At 38.3% G+C, this 11,387-nt stretch overlaps 1 protein-coding gene across 1 annotated transcript; it reads right to left on the bottom strand.

Moving 5' to 3' along the window:
- Positions 1–212: 212 nt before the first annotated feature.
- On the bottom strand, positions 213–1,181 carry LOC126068045 (olfactory receptor 14C36-like). The gene has a single exon (XM_049870420.1). The coding sequence runs from the start codon at positions 1,179–1,181 to the stop codon at positions 213–215; it is 969 nt and encodes a 322-aa protein (XP_049726377.1).
- Between the last annotated feature and the right edge of the window lie 10,206 nt (positions 1,182–11,387).

Genomic DNA, 11,387 nt, shown 5'->3' with positions numbered 1-11,387 from the left:
TTGGCAGTTTGAATCCGCCAGGTGCTCCTTGGAAACTCTATGGGGCAGTTCTACCCTGTCCTGTAGGGTCGCTATGAGTCGGAATTGACTTGATGGCACTGGGTTTGGTTTTTGGGTTTTTTTTTTTTATTTTATTCATTAAACTTACATAAAGTACATCTATATAATAACAATCTATAATCTCCATTTATTTTTGAACACGTGAGTTTTAACTAATAAGGTAGAGTAAGCCTAAGCAATTCCCTATAAATTTCTTGATTAAAATATTTTTTCATGATATTCTTGATGGCATATTTTATTTGTTCATTTCTAAGACTATAGATAATTGGGTTGAAGAGGGGGGGAATTATGGAATAGAACACAGAAAGGACCATATCCTGAATGGTTGCAGAGATTGCAGATGGCCTTAGGTATATGTATACAAGTGAGCTGAGGAAGATCGATACCACAAGAATATGAGGGTTGCAGGTGGAAAAGGCTTTTGCTCTGACTGCTCCACTTGGGAACTTGAGCACAGTAGAAAATATGTGAATGTAAGACCTGATAATGAACATGAAACAGCCTCCACCAATCACAAGACTAGAGACAATGTTTATGATCTCATTGCTGAAGGTGTCAGAGCAGGAGAGCTTCAGTAGAGAGGGGATGTCACAGAAAAATTGATGAATAACATTGGACTGACAAAAGGGCAACCTGAAGGTGTTGCCTGTGTGAAATCCTGAGTAGACCAGACCACTGAGGATGGAAGCCAGTGTCATCTGGACACAAACCTGAGAGTTCATGATCATAGAGTAGTGGAGAGGCTGGCAGATGGCCACATAGCGGTCATGGGCCATGATGGTGAGGAACAGTGTCTCCACATATATAAAGAAAATCACTAGGAAGACCTGAGTTACACACCCTGCTTTTGAAATCACACTGCTGTCAAACAGGGAGTTGACACATGAATTAGGGACCATTACAGAAATGTAGCATGCATCCAAGATGGACAGATTCCTGAGGAAGAAATACATGGGGGTGTGAAGGCTCTTGTCCTGGGTGGTGACAATAACAATGAGAAAATTCCCAATGAGAGTCAGCAAATACATCAGAGAGAAGGATACGGCATGCAAAACCTGTAGTTCCCATTCATCAGAAAACCCGATCAGGATAAATTCCATCATTGTGGTAGAATTCGACATCTCTGGGTAAGGCAGCTCATACCTGAGAGGCAATGACAGAGGCCCTGAAAACATGAAGAATTAAGTTATGAAAAAATGGCTTTCAGTTGTTTTTCCCTTGCAACCTTCCTGATTGTAATTGCTATTGATGTCCCTCAGAACCCTGGTGGCACAGTGGTTAAGAGCTATGGTTGCTAACCAAAAGGTCAGCAGCTCGAATTCAACTGCTGCTTCTTGGAAGCCCTATGATGCAGTTCTTCTCTGTCCTGGGGTTGGTATGAGTCAGAATTAAATCAAATTAAATCAATGTCAATGGGTTTGTCGTTGTTGTTGTTGTTTTGGTTATTGATGTCACTATATTTTGGAAGATAAATTACTTAGTGCTTCATCACTCTCCATAATATTCTTATTCCTATCGTAGGAATGAAGTGAAAATCGGGACCATTTTCTCATAAACAGAACACATGTAACTTTTTACTACAGATTTTTATATATTTCCAAGCGAATATGTAATTTTCTCATGATAAAATAGATGTAAAAGTAGATAGAGCCCCTGGTGGTATAAACAGCTAACATACTTGCTATCCAAAAGATTGCGTGTTTGAATCCACCTAGAGGTGCTTCGGAAGAAAGCATTGGTGATTTACTTTTAAAAAGGCATTGAAAATGCTGTGGTGTACAATGCTACTCTAACACACGTGGGATCACCATGATTCAGAGTTGACTAGATGGCAACTTTTTTTTTTTTTTTTTTAATATCGATTTTGAGTTTTTCATAGAGTTGGCTTTTAAAGGAACTTTGGAAATAATGTTGTTGGATAATTGGAAAAATAAATCTTTAAATATTTTTCCAGTCTTACATTCTTATTTTGAGGCTATAGGTAATACTGGGGAACATAATCTCCTTGAAGAACTAATACCATAAGCTTAATAATGTCCAGATTGTCTTTTACCACTATGACATACAATATTGAAATCATTTGAAACTTTACTTAAGGCAATATCTCAGGCTGATCGAAATCTCCTCACCTCACGCATTTACCCCACACTTAATCTGCTTCTCATTTTCTGTAAAATTCTTATTCTTCAAATTATTTTTCTAGTCACTTGTCTAGCTTGTAAAGAGAGATATGTCTGTCCAATCGGCAGAGTGTCCTGCTTCTGGTTCCTCTTAGAGTCTCTTGAACCTTCCCCTAATATTGCATCATTTTCATCTTCAGTTTTCCAAATTTCTTTTGCTGAAAAACAAAACATCAACAAAACTACAGCATGATACCTTAAGTATTAAAGTAGCTTTGTCTTCCTTTCATCTTAAATCACTAATTCTGCTTTTCCTCTGTTTTATCTTAACTTTTCAATGAAATCTCTGAAAGTCCTTCATCTATTTCTACATCACTAATCACATTGTTGGTTGTTGCCTCTATATCCTCACCCTAGACTAATTTCTTAATTCTTCTATCCTTTGTTTGATTTACTCACCCACCAATGGACTTATTCACCAGCTTTCCCTTGACTTTTCTGTGGTACCTATATTTTTCTGAATCTCCTCTATCTTTGTTTTTGCAACACTTCTTCTCATTCTCGCATAATAAGAAATAGTAGCGATAATAGCAGTAATAACAACAATAGCAGCGATAATACTAAGTATAGCATTTGAAACCACAGTCAAGTAACCTATCCATGGTTAAAATGATTGTACTTCAAACTTCTTTATTTGGAATTAAAGATCTTCTAAATTCTGCTCAAACCTTTCAACTGTCTTGTGGCTTGTTTCCCTTGTGGCGAACTTATCAAAAATTTGGCATATGAACTCTTCATAGACTGCCTGAGCAAAGGCTATGATCTCTTTTTATCAGTCTTATGAAGTGTTTCACAAACTGCTTTACATTGACAGGAAATTGAGCAGTTGCTTTGTCTTATTGTCTTTACTTATATGTTTTTCAAGGATTGTATCTTGTACAATTTTGTGCCCTTCTAGCATCAATAAAGTTCTTTACATGTATTTGATATTAAATAAAGATTTTAAACACTGAATAAATTGCCATTTCACTAAAATTTTATCACTACTTCTTTGCCTATATGGCTTTTGGTGCAGATGGGGCAATTTTTCACCCCATTGTAAAGATCTTATCTCTCTATATATGCGGTTAAATAATTGAACTCACAGAGCATATATCCTGGATAGTTGTTTGAGATTGGTTGATAAAAGGGGGAAAAGAAAACATAATTATGTGTAGCGATTAAGAGCTCTGATTTCTAGTTATCTTGGTGGAAATAATGGTTTAATCACTGTGTAAAATTGGCATTTTAACCATATGTTCAGTATTGATATCTTTATCAAGATGGGAAGAACGGTCCCTCTCTCATAGCAAGTGGTCAGGATTAGATGTGACAATTTGTGCAACAAATTTAGGAAAGTGCTCAGGACATTATTAAAAAAAAAAAAAACAAACCCGTTACCATCAAGTCGATTCCGACTCACAGCGACATTATAGGATGGAGTAGAACTACCCCATAGGCTTTCCAAGGCTACAAATCTTCATTGAATGTGACAGCCACATCTTTTTCTACCCAGCTGGTGAGTTAGAAACACTGACCTTCTGGTTACCAGCCAAGTGCTCAACCACTGCACCACCAGGACTCCTTTGTTTAGAGATTACAACCTAGTTTTTGACATGGTATTTAAATTCTGCAGATGTACAAATAGTGTGGTACATTTTATTTTTTTAAATAGTTAAATATTCTACTTTGCGTTCTATTTATGTACTTTTCCATGATTATAATTTTGCTTTTTGGGGTAGTCTTAGACAATCCTGGTGACATAGTGGTTTAGAGCTATGGCTGCTGAACCAAAAGGCCGACAGTTCAAATCCACCAGGCACTCCTTGGAAACCCTATGGGGCAGTTCTACTCTGTCCTACAGGGTCACTATGAGTTGGAATCAACTCAACGGCAATGGGTTTGGTTTTTATTTGGGTTAGGCATAACCCTCCCAACCTTGTTGAGAGATTTGTGTGGAGTTATTAAATAATATTTTGGGGGGTTTGAATTTTAAATAGTTACCATAAAGAAAACTACTTATTTTATCTTGAACCCCTTAACTCACCAAAGCTCCCACAGTCCTTGACATGGTGAGAATGGTGGTAGCATATATTGCACACTGGTTCACTGCTTTGTTTTGGCTCCTGACTACCAGCTGACATTTTTATTTACTTTGAGTCAACAACTCAGTGTTAGGAAACATTTGGTTTGACTAACATTTCACTGAAATGTTAAGATAGATGTGTTATACCAGTACCTATACACATTTTTGTTTTCAATTCCAGTAAATCATGTCTTCCCAAACAAGAAAGGAAGGAAATGCAAAACTGTGAGGGAAAGCAACAGTATGAAATCAAGAAAAGGGGTCAAAATGATAACAATATTCCTCATCATCCTGAAAAAAAATACTATACTGCACCCTGGATACAGGAACACTTTCTTTAATAGTAGTTTCTCCCAGGTAGGAGATGAGTTGTAGCTTATCCAAATATGCAAAGTACCGGCTAAAACATCAGTGTTTATTTATTTATAGACTGCAGTAGGAATACTATAGACTAACCATGGCCATATGGTTCCATTTACATAAATATGTGGTAATTACCAGGTCATTACAATCAAGGCTTTTGGGATCTCAGCCCTGAACATGTAGTAGTCACCAGAGTCTTGGAAGGAGCTCAGGAGATCATTGCCTCTTGGCAATAAATTAATAGGACCCAATTAAAGTGCACGTGTGGACGCTAGTGTTATATATCTGGAAATACTAATAAGCACAAATCTCATAAATTGCCTTTCAGATAACTCTCTCTTACCACTCTAGTATTATAGTAGTATGAAAACCACGGAGACCTTGATTATCTCATCACTCAGAAAGATTATAAGGATAGAACATATGTGTTATGCAGGCTTTGTGGTCTAGAAAGAGCTCTGTGGTAAACCTCAGCAAAACTACCTCAGCTGCAAATTGTGCAAATATCTAATCTCTTAACCTTTTCTTCTAGAAGCCCAGTTACACACAAATAAGACAGTAAAATGTGTGCCTGCAGGAGTAACCAAGCAAGTTGCTTGGTAAAGAATATTTTCAATTGACTGACAAAAAGGATTCTCCACTGGGAATGGGAGTGGTGGTTCAGTGGTAGAATCCTTGACTTCCATGTGGGAGTCCTGGGTTCAATTCCCAGCCAATGCACCTCATGTGTAGCTACCACCTACCTGTCTGTCAGTTAAGGCTTGTGTGTTGCTATGATGCTGAACAGGTTTCAGTGGAGTTTCCAGGCTAAGACGGGCTAGGAAGAAAAGCCTGGTGATCTACTTCTGAAAATCAACCATCGAAAACTCCGAATCACAACTGTCCAATCTGCAAATGGTCATGGAAATGGCGCAGGACTGGGTAGCATTTCTCTCTGCTGTGCATGGGTCCCCATGAGTCAGAGGCTGATGTGATGGCAGCTAACTAAAACAACCATTGGGAAGCGAGTGCATGTAATGGACCAATGCTCACACTGACTGTGACTGTGGTTCCCTTAAGGTCATGAGATTATGAGGATAAAGCATGGGAGTCCTCAGGATCAGAGGAACCTCCAGTCTCTTTGCAATCCACATTTTATCCATTACCCATTATGGCATCACCTCACCGTTCAACTAATACGTATTGTTCACCTATTTTTTATGTACTTTTTTGTGAACGATAAATAAATCAGACAACAAAACAACAAAAATCTCTGCCATTGTGGAATTTTAATTTTATTTTGTGTGGGGGGGCGGTGAAACAGACTTTAAATTAAATACATTGCTGTTGTTGGTAGTCGTATTACCCAGTGCCATCGAGTTAGAAGGTGATCAATGTAATACAAAGTGGAATGGCATAAGGGAGATGCAATTTTTAAATAGGTCAGCAAAGAAGACTTGATTGGGTACTGTTTGAACATAAATATGATTTAATTAAAGCAGCAAATCACGCAGATGAATAGGGGAAGAGCATTCCAGGCATTGGAGCAGCCTGATATCAGATCAAAACTGGTTTGCTTAAGAAACAGGCAGGGATTATTGTGGGGCTGATTAGGCCAAGGTGATAACCTGTGAAGCTGCAATATTCCTGCCTCCTCATGGTCACTCAGGCACACTGCGCATGCTTCTTAGGAATGAATTATAATATGTGTATACATATTTGTTTATGCTTTAAAAATTGAAAGAGACTTTAGGAAATGTTTATACATAAGAAAAGGAAGGGAGACAGTGCTGAGGACAGAACTAGAAGCAACACTTCTTAAAATATGCCTTCTATTGTAGTTTTGACTTTGAGCCATTTAAATTTTTACGTGATTAGAAACAGAAACGTTTTAAGACGAAACATATTAGTCACTGTAGAGGTTTCCAAACAGTCGGCTTCCCATGCACACCTTCTGAAGAATACAAATATCTTATCAGTTTTATTCATTTCACTGAGTTATTAAGAGGTTGTTGTTGTTGTTAGGCACCGTCCAGTCGGTCCCGACTCACAGCGACCCTGTGTACAACAGAACGAATCACTGCCCGGCCTTGAGCCACCCTCACAATCACTGTTATGCTTGAGCCTATTGTTGCAGCCACCATGTCATTCCATCTTGTTGAGGGTTTTCCTCTTTTTCGCTGACCCTCTACTTTACCAAAGCTGATGCACTTCTCCAGGGACTGATCCCTCCAGATGACATGTTAAACATATTAGGAGGTGTAATTAAAGGGCCCTTTGAAAACTCTAAAGCTAAATGAAATATTGATGGTCTTATCTATCTGCTTACATTCTTACATAATCATTATGGATTCTACGTAATTATATTTCAGAGAGGAAGTCTGTGTTGACCATTTTACCTTTTACCTCACAAATATGAAAATCCCTTCATTCAACTAAACTGTACCTACTCTTGCTTTTCATAAGTGTTTTCCTTCTTACACTCAGACATCTGCATATGTGCTTCATAAATAACATAAAAAGTTGAATGAAAAATTGAGGAGAGATGAATAGGATAGCAGTTACTATAGAATAATAATATCCCATTGATAATATTCCCGGCATTTTTGATGATGGACTACTCTGTGGGAATTCTCAAGTGCCTGCATGTTTAGAACTTTTTGACCATGCAGGAGACTTCTTAGCCACATATATTAAGGTCAGCAGTGGCTTCAAATCTGAAAACAAATTAACTAGTGTTATGAAATCGATGAATACACATCAATTTTGTTTACATCACCTGAATAAAACTATTTATTCATTGTTAAAATTCCCACAATATTCAATTTGTGTATGAACTCATAAGGTTTATTTTTCTGCAATTTGTGAATTGGGGGTCATCCAGTCTGAAAGTCAGGAGCTCCCAAGCGATGTACCAGTGGAGGGGCTTTTGTAACATTAGAGACACAGGAACAAGGAAGCTATACGGGGTAAATTTCGGATTGTCTGGCAGGCGTTTTCTTCCCTTATTGGGAATTAAGTGGAAATTTTGAACTAGGTCAAGCTAAGCTGGCAAGTCCTGATTGGCTAGTTTAGGTTTCCGTTTCTAGGACAGTCACTTGACTGACTTGGATTTCGGCTCCTTGGAAAGTTAGGCATTTACAAGAAAGAGAAACTTAGGTTTTGATTGGTTGGCATGGGGCCCAATACAAGCAACTCCATTTGACCTAGTATAGTCAGGTTAACATCATATAAGTGTAAATGTCACATTTTAATTTTCTAAAAATTAAGGGGAAAATGAAACAAATGTATTAAACTGTGAGTCAAGTTGATGCCATAAGGGAAGCTAAGGAACTGCTTCAAGTGACTTTAAAACATAATAATTTGATTACATATCTTTAGAGGGAAATACCTAACCACAAAAAGTATTGGGAGTGGAGGGTTTAACTGCTTCAGAGACTTACAATGATAGTGACTTTGCAAGTATTGTTATGCTGAGTCTGTTGTCTGAGTTATGCAGTTTAAAGCAAAGAAGTGATTATGTCAGTGTTATTGGAAAGTGAGATTTTCAGGTTGAAATGGTTTAAAGGTGGTTCGGAAAAAAATAGGTGGCCATAAATTTTATTAGAAAGTAACAGTATGAACTTACTAAATTCTATCTTTAACAGGTATCTAATTCTTAGTTTTCTTGAATGACAAGGTCTAGAAACAAGGCCAGCAAAATCACGAACCCCTGGGACATGATTGGGGTTCCTGAACATCATTTCAAAGTTTTCTTGACTGACAAGGTCTAGAAACAAGGCCAGCAAAATCACGAACCCCTGGGACATGATTAGGGTTCCTGAACATCATTTCACACTAAAATGACCCTTAGACAAATAAAACCCATTGCCATTGAGTTGATTCTGACTCACAGCAACTCTATAGGACAGAGTAGAACTACCCCATAGAGTTTACATAGGTTTCAGTTTGCTGACATGGGACTCAACCCAAGTGACTTATTTTGGGGCCTAATATAGTCATGTTAGCATCACGTAAGCATACACATCACATTTTAATTATAGAGAAAACTTCTGCATCTTCGTATAAATTGCCAGAATACAACAGTATACTTGTCATTTTTCTGGCTGCATCACTTTTTTTGTTTGTTTGTTTTTAATGACTATGTTAGAAAGAAAACCCTGGTGGCTTAGTGGTTAAGAACTATGTCTGCTAACCAAAAGTACGGCAGCCGGAATCCACCAGGCTCTCCTTGGAAACTCTATGTGGCAGTTTCACTCTGATTTATAGTGTAAAGACAGGGTAGAATTATGAAAGAAAATAGAGATCAAATCCTTCAGGCATTCCTGAAGACCTCAGACCTGATTTACTTCACCCATATAAACTCCTTGGGCTATTGTTCTGGGACCCATCTTGGCGACTCAAATCCTGGTGTGCTCCTTTGCTTGGCTAACCAAATAAAGCTTCTTCTTTTGCTTTCACCCGTTTCATGTCTCTATGGATGCTCCAAACAGACCTGGAACAGCCCAGTTACATTTCTGGCGAGCCAGCCAGGAGGGTGTTGCTCAGAGCCCGGAGGGGCCCTCCTGGGACTAGAGAAGAACAACCAGCGCACAATGGAGATTGCTCCCAAGGGACTTTGCCCCTGGTTCCTGAGCAAGGCCTGTCTCAGGCCCAGCGGTAGGCCTCAGGAAGTGAGAGAAAAACCTTGAGAAATCAGGTAAGTGATCTGTTTGAGACTCGGTTTGTAATTCAACTTGATAAAAAAGCCATGCTATTTGGACTTTTGCATTGAGAGCTCCTTTGGGGTCTGGTATTTGAGCAGGAAAAGGGAGGCAATAAGCACTAGGTTGTTTAACCAGTCAGTTGTTAGCTAGTTTTGAAATCTTGGCATTTTGTTTTGACTAATCATTTTGTTTTGGGTAGAAAAATTTGTTTTAGGTAGAAGAAAATGAGAAACACTGGGAGCATCCCTGAATATTCCCCCATAGGGTGTATTTTAAAACATTGGGATAAGTGTGGTTATGAACCCATGATGAAAAAATGCAACAATCTTTTAAAATCCCTGTTCAAAAAGAAACTAAGATTTAGCCTTCAGCCCCTGTATTAACAGGAAAGGATTCATATGATCCATTGGTACTCTCAGCCCCTGCCACCATACCCACCCCAGCCTTCCCCTGACCATGATCCAGGTCCAGGACTAGGGAATACAGTGGCTGTTGGAGGTCCCAGGGAAGGGGAGCATCTTTTCTCCCCACCCCACATGAGATAGGGAAAGCCCTATCAAGCTCTCGATTCAACCTGAGAAGAGCCCTTGCCTGATCAGAGCCATGCTGAGGGAACCTCAGGACAATATCTTCTTAGGCAGACCTAGGGGAAGATGGTGCCATGGTGCAACTACATGTGCCTTTTACTACCTCTGACTTATATAACTGGAAAAATCACACTCAGGGGATATAGAAAAGATCTATTTAAAATGTATGAACTGTTTACCACCATTTCTTTAAAATTATATTTAGATAAAGTTTTAAAGAACAAACTATTCAACAACATATCAAAAAAAAAAAAATAATCCACCACGACCAAGTGGGATTTATACCAGGTATGCAAGGGCTGGTTTAATATAGAAAAACCATTAATGTAATCCACCATATAAATAAAACAAAAGACAAAAACCACATGATCTTATCAGTTGATGCAGAAAAGGCATTTCACAAAGTTCAAAACCCACTCATGATAAAAACTCTCAGCAAAATAGGAATTGAAGGAAAATTCCTCAACATAATAAAGGGCCAACAACCAACATCACTCTAAATGGAGAGAACCTGAAAGCATTTCCCTTGAGAACGGGAACCACACAAGGATGCCCTTTATCACTGCTCTTATTCAACATTGTGCTAGAGGTCCTAGCCAGAGCAATTAGGCTAGACAAAGAAATACAGGGCATCCGGATTGGCAAGGAGGAAGTCAAATTATCTCTATTTGCAGATGACATGATCTTATACACAGAAAACCCTAAGGAATCCTCCAGAAAACTACTGAAACTAATAGAAGAGTTTGGAAGAGTCTCAGGTTACAAGATAAACATACAAAAATCACTTGGATTCCTCTACATCAACAAAAAGAACATCTAAGAGGAAATCACCAAATCAATACCATTCACAGTAGCCGCCAAGAAGACAAAATACTTAGGAATAAATCTTACCAAAGATGTAAAAGACCTATACAAAGAAAACTACAAAGTACTAGTGCAAGAAAATAAAAAGGACCTACATAAGTGGAAAATCATACCTTGCTCATGGATAGGAAGACTTAACATAGTAAAAATGTCTATTCTGCCAAAAGGCATCTATACATACAATGCACTTCCAATCCAAATTCCAATGACATTTTTTAATGTGATGGAGAAACAAATCACCAACTTCATATGGAAGGGAAAGAAGCCCCGGATAAGTAAAGCATTACTGAAAAAGAAGAAGAAAGTGAGAGGCCTCACTCTACCTGATTTTAGAACCTATTATACAGCCACAGTAGTCAAAACAGTCTGGTACTGGTACAACAACAGGCACATAGACCAATGGAACAGAATTGAGAACCCAGATATAAATCCATCCACATATGAGCAGCTGATATTTGACAAAGGCCCAGTGTCAGATAATTGGGGAAAAGAGTCTTTTTAACAAATGGTGCTGCCATAACTGGATATCCATTTACAAAAAAAAGAAACAGGATCCATACCTCATTCCATGCACAAAAACTAA

The sequence above is a fragment of the Elephas maximus genome, chromosome 2, assembly GCF_024166365.1.
Source record: "Elephas maximus indicus isolate mEleMax1 chromosome 2, mEleMax1 primary haplotype, whole genome shotgun sequence".
Classification (NCBI taxonomy): domain Eukaryota; kingdom Metazoa; phylum Chordata; class Mammalia; order Proboscidea; family Elephantidae; genus Elephas; species Elephas maximus.
Note: the sequence above shows the minus strand (reverse complement) of the source record. Positions and strands in the feature narration are given on the sequence as shown.